This window comes from Lissotriton vulgaris, chromosome 1_1, assembly GCF_964263255.1.
Source record: "Lissotriton vulgaris chromosome 1_1, aLisVul1.2, whole genome shotgun sequence".
NCBI classification, from domain to species: Eukaryota; Metazoa; Chordata; class Amphibia; order Caudata; family Salamandridae; genus Lissotriton; species Lissotriton vulgaris.
In genome coordinates, this window is record NC_141685.1 from 1,300,166,852 (window position 1) to 1,300,184,322 (window position 17,471).

Sequence of the window (17,471 nt, forward strand, 5' to 3'; positions counted from 1 at the left end):
GCGTTAATATTAAAGCTCCAAGTTTGCCCCCAAGGCATAGAAGCACTCCACACCAGGTAACAGTGAGCCATTTATTGGTAGAGAACAGCAACAGCACACCAATGCGTAATTCCAGCTTCTTGTCGTCGAATAGCCTGACGCGTTTCAGTGCCTTTAGCACTTTCCTCAGAGGCTCGACAGTCTTTGCAGGCACAGCTGAACCACCGCCCTAAAGTACACAGTTCACGCCCTCAGATGGGCTGCTTCATTAAGCATCGTGGCCTTATGGGTCATGTAGTCCAAATTCAACTCCCGAATGGGCGCCTTGTTTACTTGCTGGCGAGAAAAAATATAAAAAACCCTCAGATGAGCCTCAGCATGCTGTTCTGTCCATAATTCCATACCCGATGTCCCACCTGGCGGCTCCGTATCATTCGGGAGTTGAATTTGGACTACATGACCCATAAGGCCACGATGCTTAATGAAGCAGCCCATCTGGGTTTTCCGTGTGCCAATAAATATTTGCACTTAGAACGAACATTTGGGCCCCGGCTCTGGTGTCATGCTGATTTATTAGCTCTGTAACCACCAGGAGTTTGTTTGAACTATTTCGGGAAGTGGCGATCCCGCCGGGAGCCTGCTGTGGAGAGAGGCGGGAGTCAAACGCTAAAACGAGTGTGTTGGATATATATATATATATATATTCACTGAAAAAACCATAGGTTTCACACCAGTTATAGTTAGGAATTAGCATTTAAAAAACCTATTAAATTCACTGAAAAAACCATAGGTTTCACACCAGTTATAGTTAGCTGGAAATTTTACTGATATAAAACCATTGAAATTCCCACGTTATAGTTAGTCGGACTCACTATAACTTGCGCGTGCAATGCACTGCTGATGACATCACATATTACATCACTCATGACATGGTCAGTGACATCACTCATGACATCACTGATGACACCATCCAGTGAATATGTGTCTTTCTGAAAAATAAATATTAGTGAGTTATGTTTAAATATTTAAATACATATATTAGTGTTTCACTTTGTGTATAAGTGACTACATGTGTTGATAAGTAGCTACATGCGTATGTATATGGGTTATTTGATATTTTTATTAGTATCACTATGAGTGTCTATATGGTTTGGTGGGGGTATTACTTAGCACATAGATGCATGAGTGACTGACTCTTTGTTTGTATGTGTTTTGAAGACAGCATATGTACAGGACTGTATGGGTGGATGAGTGTCTATATGTGTTTGTTAGTGAGTGAATGACTGTCTCACTAGTGTCTTTATCAGTAACTACATATGTTTTAATCTAGTATATATGAATATTGATTTATATAAGTGAGTATATGTGAGAGTAAGAGATTGTAAGATTTCCTGTTTAAATAAGTATGTGTTTCTATAAGTGATTGTTTAAGAGAATAAATATGTGTAATTTTCAATAAAAGTAAGGTGGAAGTGTGTGTATAACTCTATATTCAAATAAATGGTTGTTCAATAGTTTATTTGCACGTGTGAATATGTGTGTGAGTAACTTTTGGATGAATGTCGGTGTGTAACAGGATGTATAGGTGTATCTCTTCATATGATGAGTGAGTATATGTATGAGTGACTATATAGAACTGTTGGTGAATGAGTGGATGTGTATATAGATAGTGGAAGTACAGAATTGCTTGTTGTAACTGATATAGGTATGTCCATTTTTAAAAAATTTCAGTTTCTATTTTTGAATATGTGTCTCAAGGGTTACTTTACACTGAGAGGAGGTCTGTGACTGTGTCACAAGGATGGTGTCATCAGTGATGTCATGAGTGATGTCACTGACCATGTCATGAGTGATGTAATATGTGATGTCATCAGCAGTGCATTGCACGCGCAAGTTATAGTGAGTCCGACTAACTATAACGTGGGAATTTCAATGGTTTTATATCAGTAAAATTTCCAGCTAACTATAACTGGTGTGAAACCTATGGTTTTTTCAGTGAATTTAATAGGTTTTTTAAATGCTAATTCCTAACTATAACTGGTGTGAAACCTATGGTTTTTTCAGTGAATTTCAAAGGTTTTTTTAATGCTAATTCCTAACTATAAGTTTCACTTTATAAATAAGACTGTTAGCACTCTAGTTGTTCTTTTTAACAATCTGGTACATTTTCTCATTGGGCTACAGTTGGGCTACATCTAGTTGAATTTTGGGCTACATTTTCAATTTTTGATCTCTGGTGGCCATCTTTGGGCTACATTGGGCTACTTTGGGCTACATTTGGGCTACATTTTGGCTCTAACATATATTAAGCCCAATGTAGCACAATACATATTTTTCTAAAGTTAATGTTTTTTACAAACCACTTCAGAATAGAGCTACCTGTCCCTACAATTTTCCCAATTTTTTTTTAAAAAATTATTTTGGGGAGCGCTCCCGGAGCGCGCCCCGGGGAGCGCCCCGAAAAGCGTATTTTTACAAAGCGCCCCGGGGCGCGCTCCGGGGAGCGTCCCGTAAGCGCCAATATCGCAAACGAAAACATAATCGTGATGTATCGCGTAGCCGCGACCGCGTGATACGCACGGCGTAAGCGCACCCGGAAGTACTCGAGCGAATACGATCGCACAACGTAAACTTCCGACGCGCTTACGCTGCGCGACCCGGGGCGCGCCCCCGGGCGCGCCCCGGGCGCGTAGCGTAAGCGCGTCGGGTCATGTGAGCAGAAAATAACACTTTTCATTGGTTCATAACAGTTTTGGTTTCATAATGATGAAGCCCCTGGTCTTGTGACCTGAAAATAACACTTCTCATTGGTTCAGGACAGTTTTTTTTTCTAAATGATGAAAGACCCCACCTTTTTTCCTTATTCTGACTTTGTCCTTTGACTGAGGAAGACCTGTTTGTTGCTCTGTCTACTTTTTTGCTCTTTGAGTAATATTTTGTACTATAAAATGGCTTCATTAGTAGCATCAGCTGGTGCATCTGCCCCACCACCACCACCACAACCACCAAGAGGACCAGCTCCAAATTATGTTGGTGGTCAAGAACAGGAGGAGGAAGAGGAAGAGGAACAGGAGGAGGGGAGAAGAAGATGGCTGCCTGAAGAAAACACACCTTATAAACCCAAACCACACTTCATTTGGGAGTTTTTTTCAATTCCAGAGGGGAAAAAAAAGGTGAATGCGCCAAAAGTCACTTGCCTCATCTGCAATGATGAACTTTCACGGGGCAACCCAAATAAGAAATATTCTTTTGGTAACTATACCATGATTCGGCACATGACAAGAAAGCATCCAAACAACTACTCTCGTGCAGAGTTCCGGGAACTGGCCAGTAACCTCCCCCATTCATCAAGGACCCCCTCCCAAAGAAACCAACCCACTTCCTCGCAACCAGAAACATCTGAAGTGATGCCTTGCATTCAGCCGAGGTTTGCTGATTTTAAAATTACTTGCAAAGCTTGTGGCAAACTTATCTCCTATGGGGAACAAAGTGTGAAACTCATCGTCCTTGCAGGTGATAATCACAAGTGCCCCAAAAAGAAGTAATTTTTTGGGTTTTTTGTTTTTTTGCTCCAGTTGAGCCAGTTTCAATTCCCTTTTTTTGTTTCTCCCCCAAAAAAATACAAAAAAATATATAAAACTGTTTTGAAAAGCCAAAAAAAGTACAAAAAGTTCAAAAAACACAAAAAAAATATAAAACAACAAAAAGAAGAAAAAAAAAAGTTCTTTTTAGAACTACCTCCAATTTCTAAATCAAAACTTCATTTTTTAAACACTCTGTCACCTTTTTTCATCATAGTGCGCTCCCAGGGCCGCTCCCCGGTGCGCGCACCGTGCGCTTCCCCCGCGCAAAACGAAAAAAAAAAAATATTTTAAATGCCCCGCGGGGCCCTTTTATAGCCCCCACATCAAACCTAGGGGGTCAAAGGGGTCTATCCCTGACGCCTTATGGCCAGTTCCCACTTTCTTTTAGCCACCTCTTATGTCTCGATTTTACCGAGACACAAGATGGCGACCGCTCTGGACTGTTTCGAATGTTTACAGACACCCGAGAGCCAATCAGCTTTCCATGCGCACCTCGCGTGGCGCGCCTGGAGCGCTCCCCGGTGCGCGCACCGGTGCGCTGCTATAGATATATATATTTTTTTGAACCTAAATTACTCAAAATCCACTGGAGCACATATCTTGAGACATAGCAAAGGCACATCGGGCTACCAGTCCCTACAATTTTGCCAAGTTTGGTGGAAATCCATTCAGCCGTTCGGGCTAAAAGTGAAATCGACCGCCCTATGGAAATTAACATGGGGAAAACGCGTTTTGGGACCCCCCCTTTTATCTCGGCCCCCGCTTGACGAATCCCCCCCAAACTTTCAGGGAAGGACCGGACCGCCATGAGACCATTTTCCTGAAAATTTCAGGCAGATTCGTCAACCGGCGCCAAAGTTATTCAAAATAGAATGTTGAGATTTAACATTGAAAATTATCCTAACTATAACTACCTACTGGCGACCGCCAGTAGGTAATATATATATATATATATATATATATATATATATATATATATATATATATATATATATATATATATATATATTTTCAACTTCTCCTTACTGCCAGCAAAAAGAAATATATATCCCAGATAATGCTCCTAATGTGAAGTTGGCCATTCAAAAACTTCACAAAATTGCTGCTGAAACATCTGGATACTGGAAACTGGACTTGGTCAGGTTGGTTTAGAGAAGTTCTGCTCACATAGGGTTGGAAACTATTAGTGATAGCCTTGGCTACAGGAGTGATTATTTTAGGGTGCTGTCTATGTGTCAGTTGTCTACCCATGTGTTGCAGTATGCTCCTATCAGCCTGCAAGCCCCCTCCAGTTTCTGTTCCAAAACAGAATATGCTTATGTAAGAAGAAATATGGGATTTAAAGAACATTAGCGTTAGTGCTCTCACAGATTAACCTTCTCACAAAAGCCAATTTGTTTCTTATTTTCTGTTAACAATCCTATAATTGAGAATATCTGCAAATTAAGTACTGTCATATTATAAGGGGCCACATCAAATTATCTAGTACTGAATCTATACGTGAGTGATAGCAGGCAATTGGTAAATGTTAAACTCATGTTCTAGGACCATTTGAGGAAAAGGGTATATAATATGAACACAAGTGCAATCCACCAGACTTTGTACAACGTTGTCTGAGGAATTTTCCATGTACGTTCTGACATTGTGAATTCTTTTATTTTTTTCTCCATGCCCTTAGAAAAGTACAGAGGGGTTGTTAGAATAATTACACTCTGTTAATCATTTGTGCTTCTCGGAGATAGAAAACCACTCTTTTTTTCCATTCAATTTGCAATTAGCAATAGTTTTGCGATTACTTATCTTGAAAATGTATTGTGGTTAGCTATTTTCTTTGTATGTATAACTGGAAGGAAATTTCAAGTGGAATTTTCCAGAGCATGGAGGTGCATTCTCCACAAGAGTGTGGGCTCTCACAAGCAGGGGGGTCAAAAACATCTGAAGGCAGGCTGGACAATAGCAGTCAGTTAGCACACTAGATAATGGGGGGAGTTTCAGGGGGCACTGTAGCAGTTTCCTCTGGGTGCATGTCTTAATTAATTCATACTGATGCTAGTAGTTGATTTAAGACAAAGTGTTTTATTTTAACTTTACTTTCAGTTTAGCATAGAGAAACAAATATGCTGCACAGGTTGTATAGTGTTCACCTGCAGCCATACAGTATAGAAATAGACGTGTAACTTGACAAATGTAGTGGGGGGGGGGGGGGGGGGGGGGGGGGGGGGGAGTGGCAGGCATCTTGTACATGCATAATTACAGGGCATGGTGCTACAGGGATTGTAGGAAGCTCGGATCATCAAGTTCAGTCTGCTGCAACATCAGAGGCATCATTTCTAAAGAACAGATCGGCTTGGAGAGGCTGCCACATTTTTTGGTCTGGACGTTGGTGGCTGCAAAGAGGCGTAAAGTTAAGATAAGGCGTTCGATACTAAACGCCATAGGTTTCAGTGAACCCATCACGTAGCTGGGGAGCCCTTAATGACCAGTGCCCAGTACATATACTTAATATAGCATCCCTATTCACTTGTAGTATCTAGAAATTGTACTTGACAGCACAGGGGCATATCAGCTCCTGCAGATATGTCCTCACATGTAAGAATGCCTCCTGTCGTCGGTCTTTAAGGCCTGCTTGTAGTAGTGACATATACTGCATGTAGTGTCTGAGCATGGCACACACGGTGTGTGCCATGTCGTGTTTTCACCCTTATTTGCACAATTTCACACAGCCTGCTATGCCAGTCTGCAGGTGTTTGGTGATGGGTCCCTTAGGGTGGCACAATACATGCTGCAGCCCTTAAGGATCCTCTTTAGTACCCATGCCCTAGGTGCCAGAGGTACCATTTACTAGGACTTAGCGGTGCTTAAGGTCTTCCCAATTAAGGTACAATTGCACAGTTCACTTTTTTTAGGGAAAGCGCACTGGCGACATGGTTAGCAGGAACCTAGTGCACTTCAGTCAAAATTGCATCAAACAGGCAAAAAGTGGGGGTGACCATGTCAAAAAGGGACACTTTCCTACAACCCTCTATTGTAGCACCAGATTAGAGCAGTCTAAGTAAATTGACCCTTTCCTCATTAACTTCTTTGCTGGCCTTTGCTTTCCAAAAGCGCACATTTTTCTGTTACTTATTTCAACTTCTGTCCCGCATGGCCATTGTTGACGGTGTTGGATTAAGCCCTGATCTCTTGACTGGGTGAGAGTATTCTGCTTAATTCAGAAACTCTGTCCATCACCACCCCCTGTTTAATTATTTTGTCCACCATAAGCGTGGAAGGGTATACTCAGACGTGAGTCCCTAGCTCATTGCACCATCAGGATTCAAGCAAGCCGGGCCGAAGACGACTGAAATGCCAGAAACCGGTCCCCGGTAGCTTGTTTCCTTCCCAGTGAAAGAATTGGCTTGGTAGTTTGGTTTGCCCTGTTCCCATGATACACTGGGCCAGGGACAGACTAATTTGCATATAGCCAGGTTCTGAGCTGGGATGGTGCAGTGAGCTAAAAAACGGTGTTGGATTAAGCCCTGATCTCTTGACTGGGTGAGAGTATTCTGCTTAATTCAGAAAATCTGACCATCACCACCCCCTGTTGTTTAATCATTGTTGACAGCAAGCATCAGTAAACTCCAGAGGACAAAGGAACTGTTACTCAGCCTGTTGCAAGGTTTCGGCTCCAAGCCCCAACATCACATTAGGATAAGATTGTCCAGAATGTTTTCAGATCAAGACAGTTGTATGAGAGGTTTGGCACAGCATGACCCTCAAGAGAACTTAGTGGACAGTTTAGTCCATGAGTCTTGCTGTAGTCATACCCAGCTTAATGCTGCGGACAACTTCATACGATGCTGGTGCCCTAAGCTAGGGAAGTAGGGCAAGATGTCCTTCACACACCATTACTTGTATAAGATTACACTTCTTTGGCAATTCAACTTAGTATCATTCTCTGCAAAATATATCAGAAAGAAATGAGCAAAGTAGGAAAGGGGAGTAGGGTACCAAATGGCATTTCTGGAGATATACTGTATATGCAATTTTTTTTTTTTACGGTACATCTTTAAAGCAAGATGCAGTATGCAAAAAACGGTCTTTAAAACCTGCCTAGCTGCTGCCTGTTTGTTACTGTATCCAATGTTAGTCGGTTTAATCAGCAAAAATGGTTGATTTTTCTCTGCACTTCATTAATAAGTTAACTCGAATGCTTATGACGTGTTGAGTTTACTGTAAAAGGAGCTCATTCTTATCAGGCAACTCACCTTCTTTACAAGGTCGTAGCTGAGCAGAAAACGCAGTGAGGGTAACCTAGTTACCGGCCTGGATATCAATGTTGGTACGCTTTCCCAGGGGAGTTTTTGCAAGTTCTGTAGAAATAGAAGTTTAAGTTTTGTCAAATGTGGTAATTTTATTCATGCATTCTTATCAGATTCGCATACTAACTCAGTAGTTCAAGCCCATTCATATCACTTTTCAAATATAAAACTTTATTGCATTTATATTGAGTAGCATCCAAACAATCCGTGATGTCATGGGTGGGGGAAGGAAAATGCTCCCAGTAAGGAGTCAGTGGGATAAGAAAGTTCATGGGACAAATAAGCACAGAAGTTTGCTTGTGTTAAACAAAGTCTACTCTTTCATATTACTTACATTAGCAGGTCTCCATAAATCTACTCGACATACCATAACAGAAAAGTTATCCTCCATAGCAACTTGTACTGGTTGTCTCCTATAACAACTTTCTTCAAAAACATAGCAGTAGGCAGGGTGCCCAACATCCTTTAAACCTCATATCAGCTAAGATCCAAGTACATTTTTAGTGGTCCAGCTAGCACTCTCCTCGAACCCACTGATCGCATAACTCAAGTCATTTACGGTGCCTACTTAGATCAAGAGGTCATGGGTGAAGGTGGACAAGTATGTTTGGGGATGGGAAGTAACATTTCCCTTCATAAAAATAACTATGGAGTACAATAGTGTAAGTTTGCAATGATCAGTTCTCGAATAGACTTTAATGCTGCTAAATTATATATAAACATTGTTCCCACTGCTGTACCCTCCCCTCTTGCACACATTCCTCCCCTCAAATGCTCTATATCGTCCTAACAGTCTCTCCCAAGACTAATTTATTTATATATATATATATATATATATATATATATATATATATATATATATATATATATATATATATATATATTACCTACTGGCGGTCGCCAGTAGGTAGTTATAGTTAGGATTGTTTTCCATAGGAAATCCTCAACATTCTATTTGGAATAACTTTGGCCCTGGTTGAAGAATCTTAGCGAATTTCTCAAAGAAGATGGCTCGGTCCGCTGCGCTCCTTCCCTGAAAGTTTGGGGGGATTGGTCAAGTGGGGGCTGAGATATAAGGGGGGTCCCAAAACGTGTTTTCTGCATGTTATTTTCCATAGGACCTTTAGACTCGGCTACAGGTCGAACGGCTGAATGGATTTATAAGAAATTTGGCAAAACTGTAGAGTCCGGTTCGCAGATTACGCTTTTTTTGGAATGGTGTAAATCCGTTCAGTAGTTGTTGAGAAAATTAAAGTTAAAGTCAATTATATATCTATAGGCGCGCACGCGTGCGCGCACTCAAGCGGCTGCGCGTGAGCGGAATTTTTTTTTGCTGCGTGACGTCTGTGAACGTTCGATTTGAAGGAAATCAGGAAGTTTTGTTCGCCATTTTGTCACTGCGAGTAAATATATTGTTCATTTCAAAGCGTTGAAACATGGAAAGGGGAGAAGGAAGAGATTGTTTTGCTGCGTAGCTTTTCTCGGGGTGTGCAGTAAGGCCTTTAAACGCAAAAAGATATAATTTTTTCCCGAAAAAAAATACGGGGTGCGCGCACCCGGTCGCGCACACCTATTTACAAGAGTGTGAAAATGGAGATAAATCAGAAGTTTGAGTGCTTAGATATAAGGTGGCTCTGAAAAGAGCCATTGTGTTAATTGAGAGTTTTCTGCATTTATAAGTAAGTACCGATGCAGAGCCTGATGTTGCAGAGGAAGATTCTGTTCCCCTCATTCGTGAAATGAACACAGTCTCTCCTATAGACGTCTTGCATGTGGTATCGCAAGTTGTTGTGGTAAATAGAACCCATGCTATAATCTCTGAGGAACGCAGAAACAGATTTATTTACATGTCTCCTTGCTTTCTCAAATTGTGCACAATGTTGATTGGACCAATTCCATTTCTGTCTTTGGCATATATTGGAATATACCAAGGCAGATCGAGGAAAAAGTGTCATCAATTGTCGAAAGGTGTCTTTTAGAAGCATTTCCAGACCTACCCCAGGGATTGTGCCTAGATCGTTCCCACCACAGTGCACAATTATAAGGTCTGGTTCTGGGAGATGCATAAAAGTTTTCACCAATGGAATCAATTGGTGACATTTCAATCCTCTTTTGCCAATCCATGTTATGTGTACATTTGGTAAGCCGAGGTTGCAAATCCGTCTGCTTACTGCATATTTTTCACTCCAGTGAATATAACTGTGTCCTATAAGCCAGACCTTCATTTTCAAGGGATTTGTAGTCGTCCTCCGATCGGTTCTGGAAGTGGAATGGTAGTTAGAAGTTGAAATTCTAAATAAAGAAAAAGGAAGAGGCTGGGTGTGGTTAAAAAAATAAAAATGATTGGTTGATTGTAATAAGTGGAGATTGAACAGTACGTTGCATGTTAATGTTTATGTTAAACGAGAAGTACTATTGGGTGTGAAAAAACAAGACATGTAACAGAGCTGTGGATTGGCAGGTATTTCTGGAGGGAAAATAGTCTTCTTAATTTGTTGTAGAACGTTGAGACATGAACTTTTGACCTGTGCCTTCAGCAAGGTGCAGAATGAGGTGTAACCATGGAAACAGCCGGAGATGGCAGTTGGTGATGGGTTCACTCTTTGGTGCCTCTGTGTCTGACTCTGTTCTGTGGTGGCAGGCGGACAACTGTTTGTTATTGTAGAGATGAAAGGGTGATAAGGAGAGAAATACGACATAGCGTTTGGCCTGTAGAAGCGTGGGAGCAGTGATTAAGTCTGAGTGAAGCGGAACTGTGGCGGTGCTTGGTAACAGTAAAAAATTTTTTTTTTAACAGTGGTATAACTGTCTGTACGGTGCGCGACCTACTAAGAAAGAGTTCACGGGCCGTAATTGGCTTGCAGGTTCTAGTATCAGTAAGTGAGGTCGAGAAAAGAAAACATTCAGGACTTTATTTATGAAGGCCTTGCGCCACCGGTGCGTCACTGTTTCCCATTTTAAAAAATGAGGCACCGGCGGCGGAAGGTCTTCATAAATAAGGTCCTCAGTGACTACAGTTAAGGTTATGTGGAACCCATGAATAGTTTTTCAATATGAAATCATTTCAGTTGAGATTATGGATTAAAAGAGAAACCGTGAATATTTGAAATGTTTATTTAGAAATGTACTGTTTTAAAGGCAAATCATTATGTAATATGAGTACAGAAATTGCAAAAAACACAGTAATTGGTATTGTCAGTAGTACATGGAATACAAACGCTATAGTTGAAGAAAAATGAATATAGTTGGAAAAAACATTGTACACTCTTATAATTCAATTCAATTTTTATTTATTATGTTTTGGCTCTCAAAAGAGGGCCACATAAAATTTACACAATAAAAGCAAGAGACAAATACATATCACAATTATAACGTTTGGAAACACATATTTAAGTACAAAACTAGCATACAATAACAAATCTACAGCGGGTCGCAATGTCAAACATCTCCAGAGGCATATTAATAAATAGCTAAAAAACCTTTAAAAAAGTTAAAAATATGGAAACAGAACATTTCATTAGGAGGCCAATAAAGTGCATGGAGAAAGCCATTCAACGTGGAAATGCCCAGACGGATACAAATACATTTTAACCATCTAAGACGCAATTTACGGAGCGCAGGGCAGATCAGTAAAACATGCATACAATCCTGGGTACTCAATTTACATAAATTGCACATAGAAGAGGAACCATACCATTTAGATAAGAGTAGATTTAAAGGAACTAGGTCGTAACGTAAAAGAAACCAAAATCTACGAATACCATGCGGCAGGTTCCATGTAACATAAGGTTGGGCCAACTTCATCACATAGGAATTAAGGAGAAGGTCTACATTCCTTTTTTCACAGATTAACTTTTTATCAGACTGAAAACAGATCCCACGAGGCCTCTTTTAAAACGAGTTTCAACTGTAAGGGAGAATACAAAAACAAAGTGTTTTCATCTAATTTTAGAAGGGTTACGGCTTTTCTAAAATTCCTTACAAGTTGAGAAAACTCTTTAAAATTACCCAATAATTCGCTTCTGAGGAGAGCTCTCATCGTCCCTAATTCAGCTCTAGCCAGGCAGGCCACCCATCTTACTAGGGCACATAATCCCTGTACCCAGCTGCTCCTGAGACCGAAGTCGAGCCTGCAGGCAGCCAAAGAGCACGCAGTATTTAGGGAGGATAGGGATCTTAGTAGTCTCCCCTCAATCTTATGGCAAAAATCCCAATATTTCACCTCTATAAGTTCTATACCATACAATATCGTTGTGGGGATTTTAGACCTATACACCTCCAATAAGCACGAAAAGTGCCTTTTCCCCGTAGCCTGATAGAGGGAATTTAAACCTTTGCCATGGGCGAGGGCTTTGCGTGAACTATGCTCAATATGGAGCCTCTCACTCAAGTTAGCCGTGATGATTTTCCCCAGGAAGGTATAGGAATTAACAACCTCCAGTTTTTGGCTGCCGATATACCAACCAAAGTTTACAGATCGGCACTTCTTCTTACCGGCTATGCACATGACTTTACTTTTGGATATATTAATCTTCATGCCATGGGCGGCAGCAAAGACATGAAGAGCATGTAGCCGATTTGTAAGTCCTTTAGGGGTCAAGTCTAAAATAAGGACGTCATCGGCATACATCAAGCAGGATATAGAAGTCCCCCCCACCACCGGGGCAATACCCTCTCGGACAGACAAGGCGGCTGGTAGGTCTACCGTATATAAGGAGAACAAAAGGGGAGCCAATAAACAGCCTTGTTTAAGGCCATTCAGAGATGGAATTTGATGGGATAGCCCCCTTTCGCCCCCTAGCAAGACCCTACACCAGGTCTCTGTATGAAGAGACCGAACCAGCTCCAATAGATAGGCTGGAACGCCAAGAGCTGCCAATTTTCTCCACAGCGTTCTGCGATCTACTTTGTCGAACGCTGTGGAGAAATCAATAAAAGCGGCATACACAACCCCCCCCCTCTCACCTGCACGTATTTATCAGTAACCACATGTAGAGCGGTGAGGTTGTCTAACGTACCGTGGCCCCTCCGGAAGCCAGTCTGTTCAAAAGGCAAGATATTGTTCTCCTCGACCCAATCGGAGAGAGAGTTTAATAGACATTTCGCAAAGACCTTTCCGATACAGTCGAGGAGGGCTATCAGACGATAATTGCTGGGGCTATCCCTAGTTCCCTTCTTAAAAATAGGGACCAAGATACTTCCCCTCCAGGAAGCAGGTACCGTTTTAGACAAAAAACAGGCTTTAAACAGTGGATACAGGATTTTACTCCACCTTAAAGGATCCTGTTTCAGGACCGTCATGGGGAGTTCGTCAGGACCCATTGCCCCAGAGGCACGCATATTTTTTATAGCTATCTCAATTTCTTCCTCTGAGGGATAGTTGATGAGTCCTTCGGGTGTTACATCTAGGGTGATATCTTCACCTGTAATACCATTGCCTGCATAAAGGTCCCGAATATAAGTAATCCATACCTCTTCAGCTATAGAGATGGGAGAAGGGCTTATTCTGGTACCACATCCCTTCCAGATTATTGCCCAGAATTCTCTGCTCCTACCATGAGCAACTGATTCCCTCAAATTGATCCAAACAATATCCTCCTTTTCCTTTTTTATTTTCACCTTTAGTCTGCATCTTTCTTTTTAGCCTAGAAATTTCTTTTTCTCGTTCCATAACTATCTAGATATTGCTCACGGACAAGTTTATGTATTTCCTTATTCAGGCTGCGCAGTATGCTAGGCGCCACTACCCCTTTTCTAGGGCGAGAAGTTTTTTTTACATGTAAAATAATGTTTCGCATGAATTTTTCAAAATAAACTATTTCATGCCCACGCCACTCATTTAATTCTATTAGAGTTTCAGATAATAAATCCTGTACCCCATTAATGGCGGCGGGATTCCAGAAACACCTTCCCGAGGAAGCGTGGAAGGCAGCGTCACTGCCCTCAAGAGACCAAGGCGCAGTGGGCATAGGATTTAAAGAAATAGTTATAAACAGTATACTGTGGTCGCTCAAAGATGTAGGCATAATCATAAAATCCTGGATATAAGGAAACAAGCCATAGTCCGAGATTGCATAATCCAAGATAGAAGACCCAAAAGGAGACTTGTGTAAATTTGGCAGGCACATCGGACGGGAATCTCCCGTTTAGTATAAGTCCCTCAACAGCCGCTAGTTCTTTTAGCAGAATCTTCCCTCTTTTATTAGTCACTAACTTATCAGGGAAGAGAGGTTGGGGAACAAAGTGCGCCTCTTCTTTAGATTTATTTCTAAAAAGTTTCAGACTAGCATTGGAGATTTTGCAGTTCAGATCTCCTACAAGGATAATTTCCGGAGGGGATGCAACATTTTTAATTTGCTCAATAAAACGAAATACCTGCTTCAATATGAAATTAAAACGCTCTTCTGGGGGAATATACACATTGAGGATAACAATAGGAGACTTTATACAGTTACTAAACAGATTTTCAATGGTTATAGCGTGAAAAAATTTACATGGGTCGATATAATGGGAAAATCTCCACTGCCATTTATTTGATAATAGACAAGCGATTCCCCCCCTAGCGTGACCTTTCTTGGAAGGGGCAGCTGGCACTTCCAAGGCATAGAAATCCTTCGAAACATCCAGCTTGTTAATGCACCAGGTTTCCTGTATACAAATCACATTTGCTCCTAGAGAGAATAAAAAATCAAATTTCTCTGGGCTACTGTGAATCCCTGCCGCATTCCAAGAAATGATTTTCAATGGGATGTTAAAGATGATGAAACAATTTGGGGTTATCTGTGGTTTTTGTAGATAAAGCACTGTGCAGCCAATTCCACCGATTATTATCCTCTATAAGGGAGGAGTTCTGAGGCAGCAGGAGTGGCTTTACCTGAGAGACCAAACGTTTTCCCTTAGAGACCCAAATCTTCAGGTCTCTAAGAGGGGAGGCTACCCCATTTTGTTTATCACCCCTTCGTACCATCCCAGAGGAAGGATTTGTATTACCAAGGTTAAGAATAGGGAGAACATCAATACCTGTGCGTTGAAAATTCTCGGCTTGCTGTAATATCAAATTTACAATGATAGGAGAATAGAATTTAACCCTTATACTCAGCACCCTATCTCCACCATACAAAGAGACTAACTCAATGTCCCTAGATTGAATGTGGTGAAGACTTTCAATCTCGCTAAAACGCTTAAGAAGCCATGCTCTGTTTAGGGGTAAGTCAGCATCAAATAAAGGTAAAAAGTCTAACACAAGAGTATCCACATGCGCCTTTGAGTTTTTTGAATGGCGCGCAGGAAGAGTGCGGTCTCCAATCTCTAGGGCGGAAGAGAAAGGAGGGGCCAAAGGGTTAAGGGGCCCAAGTGGATATAGAATTGGGGCTCTTGTCGCAGTCAATGGAGAAGAACTTGGAAGAGGGCCTTCCAATTGCGGCATAACTTCCAAAGACGTTGGTGGACACAATTCACTTTCCACCTTTAGAGATGTAGAAGAGGGTGGCCACAATTCACTTTCCACCTTTAGAGATGTAGAGGTGGGATCTAAATCTATTTCTTCGTTCTCCAGTGCAACTTGAGAGTTTTGGAAGATTATCCGTCGTTGCCTTTTCTTCCTGTATTTTCGGATTGGTTTCCTTTTATTCCCTTTGTTATTTCTATGTTTACCATTTTTTACCTTTACCTCTTGTTTATCTTCGGTAAGATCTTTTTTATTTTCAGACATGAAGATAGGGAATAAATCTTGAACCACTTTAGGGCCGGGAGTAGATTTATTTTCTTCCTCAATCTCTAGAACCGAGTTCTTAACGCAATTAGGCACTGCGGTTAAGGGCCGCACTGCAGTATGCATTCCATGAACTACTGCTGCAGCCTTTATGTCAGAATCCACTATGGGCCCATTTATTTTCCCATTTGGAGAGCTGGGCTCAACTTTGGAGGGGGGGGGACACTCCTCGTATCTGGGGATTTTTGTAACAATGTCTTCAGTATTTGGGTGACTGAATCCAGGATACAATCCGAGCTGCCTACAAATTTCCCCAGGAGAAATAGAATGGAGGCTAGTAATTGTTCCAGGGCAATCATGGATTCTGAGATCGGTTTCTCACTAGCTTCCGCTGGGCGACAGATACCAGATAGATTGAGACCCGAGCTCCTGGAAACATTTAACAGATCGGACATATCCTGTCCGTTTAACGAAGGGGTACTACTATACAACATTAACCCAGATGGGGTAGCACCCCCCGAGGGCTTAATAGGGTCCTGAATCTCCAAATTAGCTGTATTTACATAGCGTCCACAAAGTTCAAGATCAATGGATAATGATGACGAATCCCCACCCAACTTGTCATTCAGAAGAGCTTGAGGCATAGGTGATTGATTCGCAGGTTCTCCTTCAGATACGAGAGCTCCAAGATTACTCTCCCCCTTCCCTTCAGAGTGTACAGGGGAGGGATACACCGCTGCTACTGTTTGCGGTGGCGTGGTCAGCAAAGGAGGAGGCAAAGAGTCTGTGACACCTTGAGTATAATCCTCCTGGACTACGGCGCGGAGAGCTTCCTTTGTGGCACAGTTAGACTTCTTAGCCGTAGGAATGTCCCATAGCTCAAAGAGTTGGCATTGACCCTTCAACGGGGGATTATTCACAGATTTATTTCTTGTGCGGATGTTATCTATTTTTGCACCAGGTTTTCCTCCCACTAACCTTCCTGAACGTAACTTTTTAGACATCTTCTGCAGACTTGTCCCACAAGTCAATGTTTTACAAGTAGTTTACCTCCAGAAGAATAGACACGAGATAATACAATATTCATAAAAGAATAAATATAGTTCTGGAGATGCAGCAGTAACTGACCAGCAGTAGAATGCAAAGGAGCGACGAAGTAATTTCAATAAATGATCCTTCATCCAGCTGCCAAACGTGTATGATATGAAAAGCGACAAAGTCAATGATAAAAAGTCAATGAAAATAACAGGGCCCAGCCCAGCCTACCTCAGCCACTGAGGGCCACAGAGGGCCCGCCCTTTGCCCGGCGTCCCGCGAGGGAGGTGTGCCTCTGTTTTAGTACGCCTCCTGGCGCTGACGAGTGACCACGCGGGTTGCGTGGTCTGCTGGGAGGTGTAGTCCTCCTGCACTCCGCTCGGCAGCCGGCTCCCAAGATGGCAGGGGGAGCGGGGCTGGGGGATGCAGGGGCAGTTCAGCTGCAATTGAAAAGGGCTGCAATACCCCGCAATGCTCGAAGGGGCTCCAGCGACTCAGAAGAGTTCAATGCCAACAGCGGCGGCAAGTAGGTAATTTAGAAAGCGTTCCGCCCGCTCTGCAGGTGAGCCTCTGTTTCAGTACGCCTCCTGGCGCTGACGAGTGACCACGCGGGTTGCGTGGTCTGCTGGGAGGTGTAGTCCTCCTGCACTCCGCTCGGCAGCCGGCTCCCCAGATGGCAGTGGGAGCGGGGCTGGGGGATGCAGGGGCAGTTCAGGGGCAGTTCAGCTGCAATTGAAAAGGGCTGCAATACCCCGCAATGCTCGAAGGGGCTCCAACGACTCAGAAGAGTTCAATGCCAACAGCGGCGGCAAGTAGGTAATTTATAAGGAAGGATATTATATTTCAATAAATGGAAGAAGG

At 42.2% G+C, this 17,471-nt stretch overlaps 1 protein-coding gene across 1 annotated transcript in view; it reads right to left on the minus strand.

The window, feature by feature from the left end:
- Nucleotides 1–222: 222 nt before the first annotated feature.
- Nucleotides 223–17,471, minus strand: part of ESPL1 (extra spindle pole bodies like 1, separase) — a 600,179-nt gene continuing 582,930 nt past the window's right edge. Inside the window, exons 27-28 of the mRNA XM_086929411.1 lie at nucleotides 7,811–7,915; nucleotides 223–315 (exon numbers count right to left, since the gene is read on the minus strand). Coding sequence (XP_086785537.1) covers nucleotides 223–315; nucleotides 7,811–7,915 — 198 coding nt within the window. The remainder of the gene's footprint in view (nucleotides 316–7,810; nucleotides 7,916–17,471) is intronic.